At 36.1% G+C, this 20,337-nt stretch overlaps 1 protein-coding gene across 1 annotated transcript in view; it reads right to left on the bottom strand.

Moving 5' to 3' along the window:
• MCPH1 (microcephalin 1) overlaps positions 1 to 20,129 on the bottom strand; it is a gene marked incomplete at its 5' end in the record, with an annotated part of 45,300 nt that extends 25,171 nt beyond the window's left edge. Inside the window, 8 exon segments of the mRNA XM_057375902.1 lie at positions 5,506 to 6,468; positions 8,660 to 8,755; positions 9,640 to 9,780; positions 10,044 to 10,164; positions 10,723 to 10,807; positions 15,658 to 15,776; positions 18,028 to 18,119; positions 19,865 to 20,129. Of these exon segments, the coding sequence (XP_057231885.1) occupies positions 5,506 to 6,468; positions 8,660 to 8,755; positions 9,640 to 9,780; positions 10,044 to 10,164; positions 10,723 to 10,807; positions 15,658 to 15,776; positions 18,028 to 18,119; positions 19,865 to 20,129 (1,882 nt within the window).
• Positions 20,130 to 20,337: the final 208 nt, after the last annotated feature.

Below are 20,337 nucleotides of genomic sequence, written 5' to 3'. Positions count from 1 at the left end.
TCTGACAGTGAAAAGTGGTATAATATTCCTTTTGCTACTCTTGGCCTGAATACTCGTGCTCCACAGCACTTGTCCCACTTGGGCTTAAAAGTCTTAAGATCTGTATTCTTGGGCTTCTTTCTATTTAGGGTCCACTCCTGTGCAGTTTTCATGTTTACAGGAAGGAAGGGAGGATACTATTCCTCATCTCTGATTATCTGCTATGGGATCTTAGGCAATACATAAATAAGGGTTATTCTCTGCTATTCTGTCCCTGTCTATCAAGACTTCTCAAGCACTTCCCAGCTTTTCCATCCTATAGGTCTTAAGCTTCACTACCTTCTGTTTTTTTTCTAATTACTTCTTTTTAAAGCAATTGCTTAGGCACAAATAATGAGATTTCATATTTAATACCTTTTTGTAGAGGACTTTAAAGTTGACAGCACTTTTTAAAGCAATTGCATCCAGTGTTAGTTTCCCCTAAGTTCAATTATGCAGGTAACTTCTGCCACTGTGGTCTATTAGATCTCCTAAGAGCTCTTCTAAAACACTGCTCAGTGATTGGCACCAAAATCAACAACTGAGCCCTCTGAAGTGTTATCACAAATAGAGTGATTTTACTTTGCAATTGAAGCTTCTACTCATTCATGATACTTTTAACACCAATGAGAAGTTCAGAACCTGAATATTATCTTCAAAATTCCATTTGATATTTCTCTTGAATTAAAAAGCAATTTTTATCAGGCACAATGAGCTAGTTCTGCTTGGTCAAATAAATCATGTCTATCTAAAAAAAAAATTTTCTACAGTATGTTTCTTGACTTTAAAAATATTTTTATGAAGTGTCACTTAAATTAAGYTCTATTGTATCTACTATTTTGTATTTATCCATAGAGGTATTTACTCCAACTATGAAGAAATTAAGTCTGAGTTTGTCATCATTAGTAATCCTTCATTAGTAAACACATGCACAAAATATTTAATACCTTGTGCTGTTATTATGATTGTAGATATTACTGAGGTATGGGCAAACACCAAGTTTTTATTACACAGAACATGATTTCTTCAGTCTTCTGGAAACTTACGTGCCCCCCCAGAGAGTACCTGTTAATGGTTTATAACAATTGTATGTAGCTTGTTATGTGCTGTAAGCCAACTGTATCGGGCTTTACAAATTTGATGTCATCAAAATAATCCTCAACCTGTTCCTCTATTCAAAAATACTCATCCTTTTTTTGTTTTAGTAATTAGTTAAAATTCAACATTCTGTGAAGATAAACCAAATGAGGAATTAAGGAAGAAAGTTTTCTCCTTCATGCCTCATTTATTTATTAAAAGGACATAATAAAATGTCAATARAGGATATTATACAATATTTTTAGTGAGCTTCTATCTTCTTCCAAAGCTGAAAAAACCAAAAGGCACACCAAAGCTAAGGAAGTTTTCACATGTGTACTTTTAAAGACATATACAGTATTTTACCAGCATTGAGCCCCATAGCACCTAGAAAATCAGGTAAAACTCATTAATCTAAATTCAGTGCAATGATTCTTGCACCTAATATCAGAATGATATTCCAGATTTCCCACCTTAACACTGAATTACTTTAATTACAGTATAATGGGTGTTAGTTTAAGTATTTTTGCCAATTATTTGCCTCCCACATTACCATGAATATATAAAATTCACTCAGATAAGCCTTACGTTTATTTTTAAGACTGGAAGTAATGCTAAGTCTGAGTTTAAATTTCTAAGTGGTTTTAGTCTGTTAAAAGCATAAGAGAACACACTCTTGCATTCCTTGTCCATTATTATTTATTGTTGTAGCTTTCAGATGAAGAGTCAGTTGCATTACCCGGAGTAAGATGGAAGTAAGCAGCAGTATTTATTTCAGCACAATAACTGGGCAGCCTTGATTGCGCCTTACAAAAGAACCTGAAGTGTGCTACCACMTAAGTGTTAGGATTTGAAAATTTGGTTTCAGATTAGCCTGCATATTACACTTCTAATTTAAAATAAAATGTTCCAAGAAGTCTGTGGAAATATAGCTTATCAAGTCTTCTTGTCATTAAAGATACTGGGTAAAATGCCAGTGACATAAAATCACAACAAAAAAATGAGATATTTGATATTTAAAACATTTACAGATAGAATATTTTATACGGCTATTTGATTACTTCTAACCATATATATATGACAAATTAAGAGAATTCATTAGTTTTTAAAAATATGCTGGATTTACCAGCTTTCAAATAATGTACAATATATAGGAAACCCCTCCAATTTACTATTTWTTTACTGAAAAGGACAAGAAACAACTTACATTCAATTAAAAAAACCAGAAATGCTTAACCCATAATTAATAAAAATCAATTATTCCATTATAGAGAATCACAGGAGCAAGTGAAATACAAGATTTTCATTTTCTTCGACAAAACTTGAATTATAAGGAAAAACACAACTTCTCTTACATTATTGATTCCTTCCATTTTAAGTGAGCTCATTCAAGCTGTCAAAACCTGAGGTCCTACTTGATGACATAAAAGATGTACAAAGCTGAATAAATCATACTTGGGAAAATGGCCATACAAAACCACAAATACTATTAAAATCACTACAAACACAAATAGAGACTTACAGACATTCCTAACAAAAAGGATAAAAAGTATAARCATTGGATAACTTTTATTTGCTGAATGCTATTCCATTTCTTCTGTCCTCTAAAATCTATTATTTTAAACAAGTTGTTCCAATATAATAATAAAAAATAAAATAAAAGCATGACATTCTAGAACAGTAATCATAATTTAGTTGCTAGAATTTCAAAGTTATAATTAAATCTAAAATTAACTGGAATACCTAAGTTTAAACATAGTAAATAAACCTGAGAGAGTGAAAGCAGCATTTGGACAATACTGTCAGGCATATAGTGTGATACTTGGGACTGTCCTGTGCTGGGCCAGGAGCTGGACTTTGATGATCCTTGTGAATCCCTTCCTTCCAGCTCAGAATACYCTGTGATTTTTCTCCTTCCCTATTTGTTTCCATGACTATTTAGTGAAAACCAGACTGTTCTTTGACATCAGGAACTATGTAATTTAAGGATCGTTTTCTAGTACATCAACACATGGTAAAAACCACAAACTGTGAGTTCATATAGAATCATAGAATGGTTTGGGTTGGAAGGAACCKTAAAGATTATCTAGTTCCAACTCTATAGCCATAGACAGAGACACCTTCCACTAGACCAGGTTACCATCGAGCCTCACCATGAAGAMTTCCAGGGATGAGGGGTCCACAACTTCTCTGGGTTACCTGTTCCAGTGTCTCAGCACACACAGAATAATTGATTTCTTGATAATATCTAACTTAAACCTACTCTTTTTAATTCAAAAACTGTTTCCCCTGGTCCCTTTACTACAAGCCCCCATGAAATGCCTCTCTCCAGCTTTCTTGTAAGCCCTCTCTAAGTACTGTCCTCAGAGCCTTCTCTTCTCCAGGCTGAACATTCCCAACTTTCTCAGCCTGTCTTCCTAGGAGAGGTGCTCCAGCCCTGTGGAGGATCATCATTATGGCCTACTCTGGGCTTTTTCCAACAGGTCAACTTCTTTCTTGAGCTGAAGGCTACAGAGCTGGAGGTCTCAAACCTGARTTTCTCCTACAGCAGGCATTCCCTCAATCCCTGCTCTCATCTGCTACAACACTGGTGGCACGGCTGAAGCACTTGCTGGTGAGGCCTGGGGGAAAAAATGTGTTGTGTACATCATCCTTCTCTACATCCTGGGCAACAAGACTTTTTTTATCATTCCTGAGAGGACCCAGGCTTTTGCTAGGGATTTTGCCTCATCTTTCCTTTGTTGCTGATGCACCTAAAGGATTTTTTGTTTACCCTTGATATCCTTGGCCAGATTTACTTGTGATAGTGCTTTAGCCTTCTTAATCAGATCCACGGCTGTTCAATTTCTCTGTGTTCCCCCCAGGCTACCTTTCCCTGATTCTACTCTCTGAAAGCTACCTGTTTGTAGCTTGTTGTTGGAGATTGTACAGGAGCTCCATGTTCATCCATGCAGGCCTCCAGGCATTCTTCCATGATTTCCTCTTTGTAGAGATGCATTGGTCTTCAGTCTGGAGGAGACAATCCTTGAGTATCATTCAGCTCCCTTGGGTACCTCTTCCTGTGGTACTCTACCAAGCAAATCCCTGGTAAGGCCAAAGCCTCCTCTCCTGAAGTCCAGGGTAGCAGGCTTGCTGTACRCCTTCCTTGCTGCCCCAAGGATCTTGAACTCCAGCATTTCATGGTCATTGCAGCCAAGGCTGTCCTTGAACTTCACATTCTTCACCACTACCTCCTTGTTGGTGGGAACAAAATCCAACATAGCACCTATCCTTTATGGCTCCTCTATCACTTGGAACAGAAATTTTCATTTATGGGTATACATTTATAGCTGTATAACCTACACTTGCATCCAATGYTTTCTTAACTGTGTTAAAAATCATGTACTACAGATATTAAAATACAGGTGTAGTGGACTCAAAACAGCAGCTCAGAGTTCAGCAATTTATTACTCATAGGCACAGTCATGGTCCAACATTTCTACTGKATTTCATAAGTCTCATAGCAAGTTTGTTGAGGTCTTCAAGCTAATAATTAGTTTCATATAATTAATTCATGCACTACTACAGAATTTTCTAGGGAAAATARATTATTAAAATATACCATTATAATTACAAATATTCAGACCCAGGCAAACTTGACAAAATGCAAAATACCAAAATCTGAAAATGATTACCCCAATGCAACTTAGCAGCATCTTTCAGAGAAGTTTCTGACACTCAATATTTTAGTATACATTTACAATGAAATACCTTTCGCTAAACCAACTTGAAAATGCTTAAGTATAAAAAATGTTCTTAAAATTATTATTAAAAATTATGATAAATTTCATATAAAAAAGTCATGGTTGAAAAAGACAGTTACATTGCAACTCTTGCAGGTCGTATTTCATTTTCATCACTGCACAAGTTAAAAAGTGCTAACTCAAATATTTTTTTTCCACCAGAGATTTTATGAACTTAACTGCAATTTTAGTAACAATTTTTACTTGTGAAGTAAAAATAATTTGAACAAGGAAACCTATGATAAGGAATTACTCATAAACAATTTACAAGAACACCATAACATGTAAAGAAGAAAGACTTTGATTTCTTGAACAGATTTTTAATAGCAACAGAGAGGAGATTAGGATGAAAGAAGACTCAACAGTACTTCTGTTGTACATGGTGAGCAGTTTCCTTATCTCTTATGGTTTTATTTTTGTAAGGTATAGGAAAACAAATATGTGATCTTTTTGATTCTACGCACTCATTTATTTTACTCAGTAATAAAGTCAGCACCACAGTATTTTCTTCTTTTGGTGTATTTCTGAAATATTTTTCCTTTTGGAAATGGAAGTTCATTTTGCATTTAGTTGCATATCTAATGCAGTATGGTATCTTTTGATTCTCCAGCTCTAAGTAGTAACTTACCAGTAGTAAGAGCASTGTAATTCATCTTGTTGTAGGATTTTTCATGACCGTGCTGTGGCAGCCTATTCACATCATCACAGTCTAGAGCTTCTCCAGTGTCATCTTTTTCACCACCTGATATACTTAATCCAGGATGTTTAGCTGTCTTGGTCTTTCTCTTTACAGGAAAATCATTCACTGAAATAGACTTTTTCCTGCTTTTCTTAGTAGTATTATGTGGCTTACAGAAACTCACATCATGTAGGTCCATGCTTAAAGAGTCTTTGCAACAAACTTCAGGAGGATTCTCTGATTCCCTTGGTACTCGTATCTGTACTCTATATTTGTTTAAATTAGATGATGAAAAGCAGTCTTCATAAGAAGYCTCTTCAGTGCAGTAAGACTTGCTRTATGTAGTAATTGCTTGCAAGAACCCCTTAGAGCCTGAGGCATCCAGTTCTGAGGTAGCCAACTTCAAACTACGTAATGTTTGTTGTTTCTTCTTCTTCTTCTTGTCCTCAAGAAGACAGTAATTTCTGTCMACAGCAAAGCTTTTATCCAGTGAACATGTATTTAAATCTTCATTATTCATAGGTGAATTAGAGAGACTGTCACTCAAAGCGGGATCAGTATTTAACTGGACTATTTTTTTGGAAGGAGTAATCTGTCCAAAGCTCTCAAGAAGAGAACTTTCATTTGCAATTGAAGTAGTCTTGCTCTTCTCATTCTTCTGATTATTCTTTGGAAACAATTTGTCATCCAGAGTGTGCTGTATAATCTGTTTCATTGTTAAACTTCTGGCATGTCGTTTTGGTGTTAAGTTCTGCTCACTCCCATGTGATAGAGAATTCACTGATGCTCTCATGGATACACGAATATCAGTCCAGGTATCACAGGCATGTTCTGCTAACCCTGTGCTCTGTGTCTTTAATTTCTCAGTTCCCCAAAGATAACTTGTGTTCAAGCAGTCTTCCATTTGTTCTCCTGCAAAACAAAAAAACGTGGCAATATAAATGTATTGAACAAAACAGGAGTATCAATTTCTCAGTAACACATATATGGAATTCCTGAACTGAAAAAACAAGGATTTAGCCACTTTTCTGTCTATTATATGGCAAGTCAACAAAAATGAAACAGAAAATGGATTAGAAACAAAGCACATTCTATTGTTGACAAGAACCTACAACGGTTTTAGCTACTGTATCTCCTTACCTGGTCGTAAGCACCCACMAATCCTGTTCTGTCTGCTTTCTAGACACAAAGCAGCAGAGGAACTGGCTTTTCCTCTTGCATTTATAGAGAAAACCAGCAAAATTATATACTGATAAAGTTAGCTACAGTAACAGTGGAAACTCAATAGCCTTTCTGCTACCAAAGCATTAGCATCACCTGGAAGTTTTTTCAGTTAAGATGAAATTAAATACAACACCGTAGTATACCATACATATCAACACAATGCATTAAAATTAGTTAGAATGCAGAAAAAGAATCATTTATTGTAGTTATTCTTATGAAATTATTTTGTGTTAGGTGTTATACAGAATCTAGTAATAACTCTTCAGAATAACTTCCTCTGAAACAAGCTAGATGTCTGACTAATCAACATACATTTCTAAAAATCTCATTGTTCTACAATCAGATGATTGCAACAGATGCTTTTGCTTAAGCAGATGATGAGTGCAATGTTGCAGTAATAATGCTTCTTTAAGTCCTCCTGTAGGTTTTAGGGGAAGTCTTGATGTTATTTGCTTACTAAATATACATAATATTTTTAAACCTATGGTGTAGCTAACTATATTAAGAAAAAATACAGGGAGAAATTTCACATGAAATGATCAGACTCATACAGACAATTATTGAAGTTTTAGCTTCAATCCTCAAATTAACCTGGCTCTTGAATTTTTGATACTGTTATAAACCAATCTCATATCTCTCAGTTACAAACACAGGGGCCACTGTCACAGAGCATCAGAGATGGCAGCTACACTGAATGCTGTCATGGGAATTGGTGGTCTGTTCTTAATGTAAAATTACATGGTGCAGTTGCAAAGATGAAGGGACGTAAGCAAAGCAAATCACAATGCTCTATCTCATCAGCACATAAATAATCCACCAAAATAAAACAGTTTGCTGGCACAGCTATGCTATTTCCAGTATTGAAATATCCCTTCTCACTAACATTGCATGAAGACATAACAAGTTGTTGCAGGCTTCAAGATACCCACCCTGTTTTCAGGTAAGCCAACATGACAGAACTCCTGTATGATGTCAATAAAATACAACACCTCAAAAAAGCAGGAGSTATAGTTTACTGCTGAGGGAGAACAGAGAGCAGGCAAACTGCTCAAGTGGCCCTCATTACGAATTCCAGACTCCCTTCTCCTCACTTTTCTACTGAGATCAGGTGCCAGCATCTGACTTGAGCTTTTTGCCCTTGTGACTGACAGACAACACGAGGCCTGAAGCACACACTTATTGCATGCATAAGCAATAGTATTAAGATATTCACTCATGTAGCTCAGCAGACTTCACAATAATCTTCTCTCTCACACCCTGCTAATATTCCAAAGCACAGGAACAAGCCCCTACGCTTATGAGAATAACTTTATGAGGTTCTTACCTTGCTAACAAATTATTTTAATCCATCTGAAACTATAAAACATCTAAAAAGCCAGTTTATTTTTACTCATGTTATTTCTTCAAACCTGACTACTTAAGCTGCAAAACACTTTAGGCTAACTTTCAACTGAAAATTTGGAAGACGTTTCAATTCCTTGAGGTCTCACCCTCATTCAGATGTCTTTTTAGCTTCCYACATCACAGTATTTGGTGTGTGATCTGTATTACTTATATGACCACTGTTAGGAACAGAGAAGATTGACACAATGTCAGGAGAAGTTATTAAWAGGGAATGGTATGAGTAAAGAGAAGGAAGTGAGGCAAGCAATACAGCAGTAAGGCAGAGCATTCAGCCAGTGGTATCCTTCATGCTCCATTTTTCTTGACTTAGTATAACGTATTTTCTGTCACTAAGAAAAGATAATTCARCTTTAAATATAAAAGACAGAGAAAATAGATACAGTTCCCATTTTAGTAGACCGGAACTTTCCAAAGTAAGATATAAAGGCCATGCATCATTTTCAATTTCTGTAATATATGAAGTTGTAATAAATACCTGGTAGCAGCACATCTTCTGAATTAGTTAAGACACAAGTAGAAAGTGGGCAGTCTCCTGGTGAGCTACCTGCAAGTGTTTGAGTAATTTGTGAACCTAGGAATACAAAAAAAGCTATTAGATATTTGTATGCATTTTTTCTAGGTAACTCAGCAGCACATTCTTCTGAAACTATACCATAATGTCAAACCATTTAGAAATTATTACAGATATTTCTAAGGCCTAAAATCTGTGAAATCTTGCATTCAGCAGCTAAGTTTTGATATAGCAGAAATGTTTTTTGAAAATATTTGAAGGTTTACCTTTAAATTAGAAGAGCAAATAAATACAAGCATCAGTAAAATAAACCGAGATTTAATTTTTCACCCATGTATTAGTGTTTCTTTACTTTCCTCTCACAATTATTTTTGAAATTAGAAACTGACAGTCTAGCATAAATGCATGTCTTAAAACTTCAAATACTGAAGATAACCCCCCACCAAGGCATCTAAGTTCATGTACATGTTCTACATTCAACATTTTTTATAGTAACTGGCAAAATCTAATAACTTAGACCTTAATATTTTTTCAGTAAGGTAATACAAACACTAAAAAAAATTCTGAAAAGTATAATCTAGATTTAATCCACTGGAATATGCATTTTAAATTCATCTAGATTTATTTAATTAGGTTATTCGAATTTATTTCTCTTTTAAGTCCTGTTCTTCAGTACCTGGACAGATATTTCATCAGTTTTGGGCTCATTTTYAAATTGTTGAAGTGTGAGTAATAAAATTACAATCTTTGTCGTGCACGGCATCCACATTAAATTTTAACAGGAAAATAAGATTTAGAGTCTTGCTGTAAAGTTTAATCAAGAGGTGATAATATCAATTTACATGGCTAGAAAGTCTAGCTTAAACATTGGTCCTCTTGAACAGCCTCATTATAAAAAAATTATCTTGCAACCACTGTGTGCTAAGTAAAATTTAACTTCTTACCAGCAGGAGAAAGATTCTTTCTTTTTCCCTTCATATTCTTTCTTCTTCTTTCCACTGTATTGCATTTATCTTTCATCTTATTAACAGGGCTGTATATAAGTGAACCATTGTCTTCAAATAATAAAACTGGTACATCTGTTTCTACAAAAAGAAATTGTATTTATTTATTAATAGTTAAATGCTGTAACAACTTCAAATGAAGTTTCTTGTTTTTTTGAAAAGAAAAAAAMCACAACTTAACACAACAGATTTGCAAAGATCACTGTGAAAATTACACCAACTTGATTTTCCATGGCAAGATGAAAAAGACTCAAAAAACCCCAACCAATAAACACCAAAACCACATCAGGCACTTTAAAGAAATAACTTCAGATATTGGAATCTTAATAAAAAATTGTTCTTACCAGCAGTAACTGCTGTCTTTTGTAGAGCTAATTCTTTAGCCATTTGGCTCAGTCTTTTCTGAAGCTTTCTATCATTTTCTGGAGTTTTTTCAACATAGTCTTTTGGTTGCATACATTTGTGCTACAAGACAGACAAAGCTATTAATTATATGTATAAAACTGCCAAATAACAGCACTTCCTATATTGCCTATCACTTCATCACCGTATTTATTATTGGTATTTACGCTGCTCATCACCTCCTTGAGAGTCACAGGCAGAAGTTAACATTTTGCAAAGTAAACTTTCACATTAAATAAGAAAGAACCTAACAAATGGGGTTTTTTGCTTGCAGCAAGGTTAAAAATTTAAAGATAGTTTTAAAAATATGTTACAACTCTGTGAAATATAAGCCATAGTAACATTTTTTTTTTATTAGTCATCATTATATAATTTGAATTTAAATCTTCATTTTTTAATCACCAATACAAAAACTTGATTTTTAGTATACTTTCTTGAGATAAGATGCCACATGATCACAGCAACAGACTCTTTCAACTCTTACTTGGATAGATAAAGTTTACAGAATGTTCTGCAACTAAACAACTCAAATGCCTGAGGTCAAAAAGTCAAGTTCAATCTTTAAAGTTTACTATTCTAGGATTACTTAAAAAAAAGGTTTTTWAAAAATCTCATGCTTACTTTTTTGATTGGTAGTAAAAATCCTTCATTAGTGTCTACTGCTGGAAATAGAGATTCATCAACACGWACTCCAGTTTCTCGACACCTGTGCAATAGAGAAGATTTGGTGGTTTTTTTTCTCTTGATTTTGTCTGTTCATTTGTAAGACAGAGAACCTTTATTGTAAAAAGAATTGTTTGAGCCCTGCAGTAATGAAACACCAAACCTTCCTAAGTGAGTAATTTTAAGATAAGTACTGTAATGCTAACCTTCCCCTAACCCAAATCTCTCTATTATATGTCAAATATGCAATAACAGTTTTTGTGCCAATGATGCCCTCTAAATTGCAGTTCTGAAACGGCAAAATTCCCACTCACGCTATTTTCTACACCTTTCCAAGCTGCTGGAGTGTGCTCCCAGCAATTGCTCGCGTGGCTCTGGTGACACCTAGCGATGGAGTCTCTCCACAGTGTGAGCCTGTAMCCGCCTCATCCTTCCTTACTCGGGTTTGAATGGACGAGAAAGACAAACCCCTGCAGGTATTTGTCAATCTTACTCAATTTAKAGATCTTAGGAGCTGCAAATAGAGATATTCAGCAGCTGGACTTCAGAGACTATTATTAAATTCTGGATAATAATCAGCACAGATGCAAAGTACATGAAGAGTTACATCAATTCAGAGATTTCATTGTTTTCAGAGAAGATGAATAGAAGAAAATTTTACCATTAAATCTAAGATTTTTTTACTTGCAAACAAGTCTGAATGTAAATGATTTATATAAATTATTTGTGAGATGAATTACCCTACTAAGAAAACACAGGTCGAGCTTCACAATTACGCATTTGATGTGGAAATATTAAGTATTAATATTAAGAGTTCCTAATTTGGACAATTCCACCTCTTACTGGGTTCTTCTTGCTCTTGAGTTTTGATTTTTTTTTTTTTTTTTGGCTGCTCATGGAAGTAATTGTGTTGAAGAAGCAATAAAAAAACCACTTTTTGTCAGTGATCCCAAAGCAGTCACTTATTTTGTATTAAACTTTAAATTTATTTGCATGATAGCAAATGACTTTTGTTCACTATTTTTAAAGTTACACATATCTATCATTCTTAAAAAGCAAAAAAAAAGTAAAAGCAAATTTTTTTTTTAATTTAAAGTAACTTTATCTGCAGTTATAAATTTTTTGTATTTTTKATTTTCATATTAAAGAATTGTCTTCTCAAATTACTTCCTAAACTGTAGAAGTGCATACAGTTTAGGCTCAAATACATGCTCATAGAGCAGAAGCTTCCAATAAAGGTTTGAGGCACATCATTTGAGAGAGCACTAGAAATCCAGTCAGAGTTCAACAAGACAAGAATCACTAAATACTGCACAAACCCTTCAAATGTGTTGGGCTTTTATGAAGAAGTCTAGGCATTTGAGTCTAAGCATCTGAGCACTTTTCAGCTCATAGGGCATAGTCCTCTGAGAGACCTAAGCACTGCTCAGGAGAAGGCAACACTTGGGTACAAGTCTAACAGATTGGAAGAAGGGGTCCAATAGCTGTTAAGTGAGAGAATATTTTGCACAAAGTAGAAGAATCAGGAAATGCTGGAATGATTATTTATTATTTGCTTCCTTGTCTGGTATTTTCAGAGCTCAAACATCAAAAAGTAGCATCCAAATTAAATACCATATACTGCAGAATCCTGTAATATCCTCCAATGTCAAGATTTCTAAGAGCATGTAAAAACATAAAAACACAGCAAAACATTCCCACAGAGTTTACTGTRTTCCATAGACTTCTGGTTGTCAAATGGTCAGATGCAATATTATACTTAGGTTTTGATAAAATGTTTAATTGCTTCAGCTATTTTTTAAACCCATGTAAATCTTTGCTCACTATGATTCTGCAACAAGGAGTTCTACAGCCTAACCCTGTGTTATTAAAACCCACCATTACCGTTTTCTCTGAATCTGCCTCCAAGCGTATCAATGCAATACTTTCCAACTCTTCTACTGGAAAGGAAAACATACATTCATCTCCCATTTTCTATGCAAATCTTTGTGTTCACAGTAATCTCCCTCCTCCACTCTGACTTCTTTTCCAGACTGAAGTATTCTTGTCTCTTCAATCATATCTTGTAAGAAAGCTATTTTATAACTTCAGTCAAGCTCATTGCCATCCCCTGGCAACATTCCATATAACAATGATAAAATGCTGTCATTCCACTMTATGAAGTTTTATGTTTTATTTAGTTTAGTTTTTGACTACTGCTAAGGTGACATTGCTATGAAAATGTACAAGTCTACTGTAAGTCCCAAAATGCAATGATTGTCTTTCTGTTATGCTTAAGAGGACTGCTTTAAACAGTCTCCTTGACACCAACAAGAATGAGTCTTAGCTTCTTAACRGAACTTCTTCCTTTTTAAATTTAAGCATTGTCAAAGAACTTTTTGGGTTTGGTATTCCAGTATGAACACCTCTTTTATACTGTAGACATACTTACAGAAAGATTCTCTGACAGAGTTTGAACAGCCATCCACAAACCAACTAAAGCCAAGCAATAACTAAGACACTTGGTTTTGCACTGCACTCCTAAAGGAGTCCCCAAGCCCCAGACTACGCTAGATAGTTGACACATACTATTACATTTGCTGAAATAATATTTCACAGCATTTTTGACCACTCTGAGAATGCTTCTCTTGCTATTGAAGGAAGCAGGTGGTTAATCAAGCAATCTTTTTCAGCAATGCTAAAAGTTCAACTCATAGGAACTCTGCATTATTTGCTTACAYGGTTATCAGGCTCAAACTAAGTTTCCATTCACATGATTTTACTGGCACATATTAATAAGTCCTTCCTGTTTACATTGTTACAGGATTAATAGACCATCTTCTGCCTACCAGTGTCTGAGGCATGTAATTTAGTCATCTTAGGTTCCTTCATCTTATCACAAAACCCAAAAATTAGCATGTATGCTAACACAGACTCATTTTAATTTTGTACTGCCTGTGCCTCATTTGAATAACCCTACGACAAGTAAGAATATTCATTACCATCTTATATAAGCTTTTACTACTCCTGACCTATACTTTGCCCAAGGATATGATATTCTCTTGAATTCTGCTTRCAGTATGCACCAATCTAAGATGTATGTTCTTCTTTACCTTTTGGCATTGACTTTAAACTAAAGGGCAGAAGAAAAAGACTACAGAGAAGTTWAAATCATAATTCACAGCTTGGGTCCTCCTCTGCAATAAAATACATCTATTTCAGATGATTCCCCCAGTTCCAACAAAACCTCATCTTCTAAGCAGGGTACCAAGACCTTGCTTTGGTCAGAAAGTGATAATAGGAACAATTAAAAAATACCAGGAAGATGCTAGCCTTCTCTTTCCTACCAAACAGCCTTTTCCCCTCTAGATGCTTTCTCTTGTCTTTTCCTTTGTTGCTGTTATTCAGCAAAAGTTAAAGTTTCTTGAGGCATTTATACCTGGATTTCAAAGCTCCATGCTGTCCCCTACATTATCACATGTCCAGTTGCCTCTATGCCTCAGCTTTTTAGTGTTCATCCACCCAATGCCTTCCAGCATTGCAGAGGAGACTCTTGTGGTGGAACTGCCATGACAGAAACAGTATTTCTGTATGACACGTCCTAGACTCTCCCCTGTGAGGCACTCTGCTTCTTCCATTACTGATGCTAATCACCAGGACTTTTACAAGATCCTTTCTACTGTAGCACAGCCAAGTCTCAAATAGTTTATAGTTCATGTGATTAAGATTTCAAATCTTGTGTTTAAACACTTAGCCACTTGAAGAGCATACTTAATTTTACAGCTGTATTGAAACCATCATCATTGTCGTACATTCAAATAACACCAGGTCCCAGAAAGATATATTCACACAAAGAAAATTTTGCACTGCCCACATTTTTGGGAACTTAAGGTACTTCTTCCTTAGTGTTAAAGCTGGCTGGATTGTGTGGCTGTAACTTCTATACCTGATGTACTTCAAGAAAGAAAAACCCTACTTCTAAAGATCTCCACGAATTTATTTTTTGGCTAATGGACTGGCAGCACAAGTTTCCTGGTTGTACTGGCCTACATTTAGGTGGCTATAGACCTTAGATCTGCCATCCTCCCTTGTGCCCCCACTTTTTAAAAAAAAACCCAAACTTTTGCACTTAAACCACTATCTCTCCATGCATATTACAACTGGTACAGCTAAGGCCCTCTTTACTTGATTTATGTTCTAATTTCCATCATCACATTGATGTATCAATTGCAGTGATTGAGTAWAACACATGCATATTCATAAACTGTRTTTTTACACTTCATGTGAAATCTTAGTTAGGTCTCACAAGTACTTTGTAAACTCAGAGAAGCAGCTATGGACCAGTAAATTCTCAAGGACTAGYTGCACAGCTGAAATTCTTCTTGGATTTTTTTTTTAAAAACGAATTTAGCTTTTTCCATATGGTAGAAGAGACAACTCTTCAAGCAGTTCATTCTGAATCTGCCAAATGTCTTAAAAGCCAGCATACATATGGATCCTTTTCTTTCTTACTAGGTATATATATATATATATATATACTCTGTTTACAGGATTTAAGTACAGTGCCCTTGACGAAATGTGCTTTTTCATACGAAAATGGAAGAATCCTATTCAACATAATTGAATATTCTTGTCTTCACTRCTTAAGCAAAGGAGTAGAACACTGAATGATTAACAAATATACTATGAAACTACTTCAATGCATTCATCTTTTAAGACTTAACATTTCACCTATTTAAGCAAGATACACACTTTATGAATAATGTTATGCAAAAGTTATAAATTACTCAAAGATTTATCACTATTTCAAGTAYGTTCATAAAATGGTTTATGTTTTTAAGTTTTTCAGGAAAACAATACTAGAACCTATTTTCTCTGAAATAGGCCACATTCATTATAACCATGAGTACTCACATTTCCACCCAGAGTACAGACACTAATTTTACACCCATCTTCTGTGCTTTTGTCCATGTAGTCAAACGTCCATCTTTGAAGACTACATGGGTCACGTGCTTGTTTAAAGTTTTTGAAACCTGCAGAAATACAGAGAGTTTATACTTAAGTCTGATAATGGGAAAATGCTAATGAAACCAGCTAGTGTAGTACATTTTAAGTGYATAAACCATTAGCGTAAAAATTGATTCTAAACATTATGTCAAGGACTCTTGATCTTTCTCAACAAAATGCCTCAAGCAATCAAAAGCTCAAGTCTCATTAGTTAAGCTAATACAGGCGAAAGGGATTGAGTAGCCATTTGTGTGTCGGTTACCATTTCCAGCTTCCTACTCTAGATGCATCAGCAATCTCACARCATTTTTATTTATACAATGTAACATAATTCTGCAACAGCCAAGACAGAAAGCAGATGWCGCTATCCAAAGAAATAACAAAGTATCTTTTAGGTAGCAAAGAACTGAGGCTTAAAGAGTACAGCYAACCTTACTTTTTAAACTAATTGTCATCGATAAAGATCACTTTTAGTTTTGAGAGAAGGCTGAAGGTACTGCAAACAAAAATTGTATGGGAATGCTTTAAAAAATGAGAAATRCAGAAAATTTAAGTCAACACAGATAATCAAATTTTCAGTTATCAGCCTCCATTGGCAAGCAATATTTTCAGTTCCAGATACTCCATTCTTCAAAAACAAGGTTTCCTTTGTGGAGACTAAGTATCCTATACAGAACAGCTTGATCAGTTGTTGTTATTGTTGATGTGGTGAGATCAATATAACTCATTCTTTACTGGACCATCTTCCCAGTCAAATGGAAATAGATTCATAGCTTTTTGTTGTACTTGGCTCACAGAACATTGGGTCTATATTTAGCTTCAAGGAAGCTAATTAGCTTTTCCAAAAATTTTTGGATGGCAAGCTGATTATGACTTCTTAGACAAATCCTCATGACATTTAAGTATCTAAGTGTACAATARTCCATTAATCTCTTATGGGATAAGTTATGACTTATTCACTTTTGCCAGTATACAGCTCACAGCCCATGTCCCAAGGATGCTTGATGTAGCTTCGCCTCCAAATTATGTAGGAGCACTACYTTACACCTTCCTCTCACCTTTCCCATCTCCTCCCTTACCCTACGCATCTTCTGCTGTTCAGCTGAACTTACTTTGAGATGTCTGAATCAACAACCTAGCAAATGACTAATTTAGAAGTTAATTTCCTGATACAGTGAACCACGTCATCTTGCTATCATGTGCTCAGCCAATATCAGGAAATGTCTGGAATAGGGTAGGAGCATCACCATCTTTATTCAATCATAGGGATCTGCTAAATAGGCTCATCTGTACCATCTGCCTGCTCCATATTTGTTTATTTTGACCAATTTGAAGAGAGTTGAAGTCTTATGCTTCTGCCATATTTTCARTGAGAAAAAAATCTGACATCGTCAGAATAGAATTACACAGATCTGATAGCAAAGCATAGAAGTATTTCTTGTTCTTTTTACTCTAGTTATTTATTGAGAATTGAGTTTGCTTTAACAATAAAACCACTTATCCTACTGTTCCGTCACACTCAGTCAGCTTACTTCCTACAGCAAGAGAGGATTTGGGGATGGAGACCAGCAAGATTTCTTATATTACTGTAAGAGACATCTACACACRGCCATTTAAAGAGCACTGGGAGTCCACACAAATATTCTTTAGGCTGTAAAAATTTCCAATAATTAGCAATAATGTGCAAGAAGGGGTGATGCCAGTTTGACTTTGGTTGAAATGYTACAGCTGGTAATTAAACATGTTTTGTACCTATGAGTCAACTATATCTGGTACGGAAAAAATCACTGAGACATATACRGAAACTCTTAGATGAATTTTTACTAGCACTTTCTGGAATTGATCCAAATTTGTGGGACAGTGAATGAAAGAATAAAATGCCATACTACTTGAGTTAGAAAATACTGGACTAAGAGCAGCTGCTTACAAGTTGACAAAAACAAAACCATATAAGGTACATATTTGTAAACTTCGGGTTTTCAAGACTTAGATTTGCTTTGCCCACAGTATGTGCCAAGTCCAACACTTCCCAAGAAATGCATGCTACCATATTAATATGCAAAGAGGTCTGTAGATGTAGAAAGGCTTTAAATGCATTTCCCATCTGTCAGTAGCAAGAATTTTACAGCATGTTGGTCTATTCTCAGGTCGGATTTTCTTCCTTCCTGTCCTTTAAAAACTCATACTAAAAAGCAATACACATGACAAGCAGAACAAGCAAGCTAATTTATAATTAAGATCTTTCCTATTGTATTTATTTCAAAATAGTTTTCTTACTTTTGCTCCCATATCAAGAAGTTGCTGTTCGAAGGTTTTTGAGTAATTTTCTGTTCTGTTAGATGACCAAACTTCTACGAACGCAGAAATACCTGAATCAGAAGAGAGAAAACAACAGCTAAGAAGTACATACATACTAAGAAGTACCTATGGTAAAACTGGTTAAACTGCCTTTTCAATTAAATTTTCTTTTATACATATTGCATTCAGTTGCAAATATAGCTTTCAGTGAACTGTCAGATTTTAGCAGCAGACTGGGTTTTTTTTTAGTGTATTTATGTCCCCTAAATTAGTCATAATGGAAATAACTTAGAAGTCTGACATTAGTTAAACAATTTTTCACTTCATCTATTTGAAACACACTACCAGCTTAACAAGCAATGCATTATCTTTATATGACTGCTTATGCCTACCATCATTTAATCACTGCTAATCTTCAGATTAATTAAAAGCTTGCTATAACACAACTTATAGAACAAAATGAAACAACCACAATAGAATTACTGCTTGTCCAAACTCCCAGAAAACTCTGCATAAATACTACTTAACAGTTTCCAACTCATTTYAATTCTCACTTTATTTATATTGAAGCACCCAAAATTAGGTACATAGGTGCTAATAAAATTTATGCTGCTTTATGTAACTTTAGGTATTCAGATTTAATTAGCTCCCTTTATTAAGCAGATTAACAAACTCTTCAAGGAATCAAATCAGTCATGGTTGAGAATATCCTCAAACAACCAAAGTTGAAGTACTGACAAGAAAGGATAAGCAAATAAAACTCATAACCATCCCTTCAGTAATTTTACATAGGACAGGCACTAAAGTGACCTACAGTTCCACTGGCTATGCCAATTTCCCATTCTGAATGACAAATCAGCAAAATTCCCAAAACTTGAGAAATGGCAGYTCACCTAAAACAACTTTATGCAAACTGCATAAAATCAACTCTCAGAACTCATGAATAAAACTGAGAGTTTCAATTTTAAAGGGTCATCCTTAGCAAATATTGCTTAATTATCTTAGCTACTAAGATAATTAAGCATGTCCTTCTGATTAATTATTATGTAGTCTCATCTGTCTCCTTTCTAAATGAAAAAGAGAATAAATGCTCCAACAATAGAAGTACTTTAATAAAGATTAAAGTATTTTTACAATTAGTGGAATGTTTTCCACATACAGGAGGAATATGAAACATAAACCACTTCCTCATGCAAACCACTAGGAAAAAACTCATTATCAGTACTATGACTTCAGATATAAATGGGAATTAAAGACATTAAGTAAGTCTACTCCAAYGCGCTTTTAATTGTGTTCATTCATCTACTAGATTGGGGCTCATTCTGCCAGAGTTGCTTTTTCCCTTGATTTTTCAATTGTGAAAAACATTGCACTTGCATTTGAAAAGATAGTTTCTTCCTCTTGCATCAAATATTTTAGAACTTTTCGTAGCTAAAATTCTCCTAGAAAAACAGATCTGAACATTTCAGTAAAGGTCAAACTAGGAACATAAAGGGATGGTACTTCAAAGCTTCGTGYCACTGCAGTAGGACCAAAGGCGCGATTTACAATAGTTAGTCAATTTCAGCTAATCAGATATATTTCAGCAAAAGACGAGGCTTTTTGTTGTTTTTGTTGACGGAAGGAAAGTTGACGGAAAGGAAAATRAGGGAGAGCTTGGCGCTTTTTTGAACTAGAACTCTGAGTAGAGATCGGTTCTTGTAAATGCCGGCCTGAGAAGGCCTCAGAGAACGAGGTGATGGCAGAGGAAAAGGGCCATGAGAGGGCAACTTGGCGAGGCAGAAATTTTGAGATGCAGAAGAGAGCCACGACTGACCGGGGTAGGAAAAGCAGAGGGGTCGCCGGGCAGTGTCCCACCGGGAGCCACCCCAAAGGGACAGCCCGAGCGGAGGGAGGCCTCCGGCCCGGCCGGTCCTGGCAGCCGCGCAGCGGAACCGGGACTGGGCCCGGGCAGAGTCCGCCTCCACCCGGRGCCGGACAGGCCCCGTCGCCGGGATCGGCCGGTTCGCGGCGAGTCGAAGCARCCCGCGGGGGAGCCCTGACCGCCCCGCGGCCGCCGGCCGGAGCCCCAGAGCGGCCCATCATCCGGCCTGCCCGGCCGCTCTCCGTCTGCCCAGCCGGGAAGCGCCGGGGCAAGGGCCGAAAGGGGGCAGGGACAGCGACAGCTTGGAGCCCGCGCCAGCACGGCGGCTGCTCTCGCCACGCCGRGAGAAGCGGCCGCACCCGGCCGAGCCCGTACCTGTGAGGACGGGCTCCATTGGCGGCACGGCGCGGGGAGCTCGGCRCCCG

The sequence above is a fragment of the Malurus melanocephalus genome, unplaced genomic scaffold, assembly GCF_030028575.1.
Source record: "Malurus melanocephalus ecotype Western Australia unplaced genomic scaffold, MMel_1.1 scaffold_263, whole genome shotgun sequence".
In the NCBI taxonomy this organism is placed as follows: domain Eukaryota; kingdom Metazoa; phylum Chordata; class Aves; order Passeriformes; family Maluridae; genus Malurus; species Malurus melanocephalus.
This window is presented reverse-complemented; position numbering and strand designations above follow the sequence as displayed.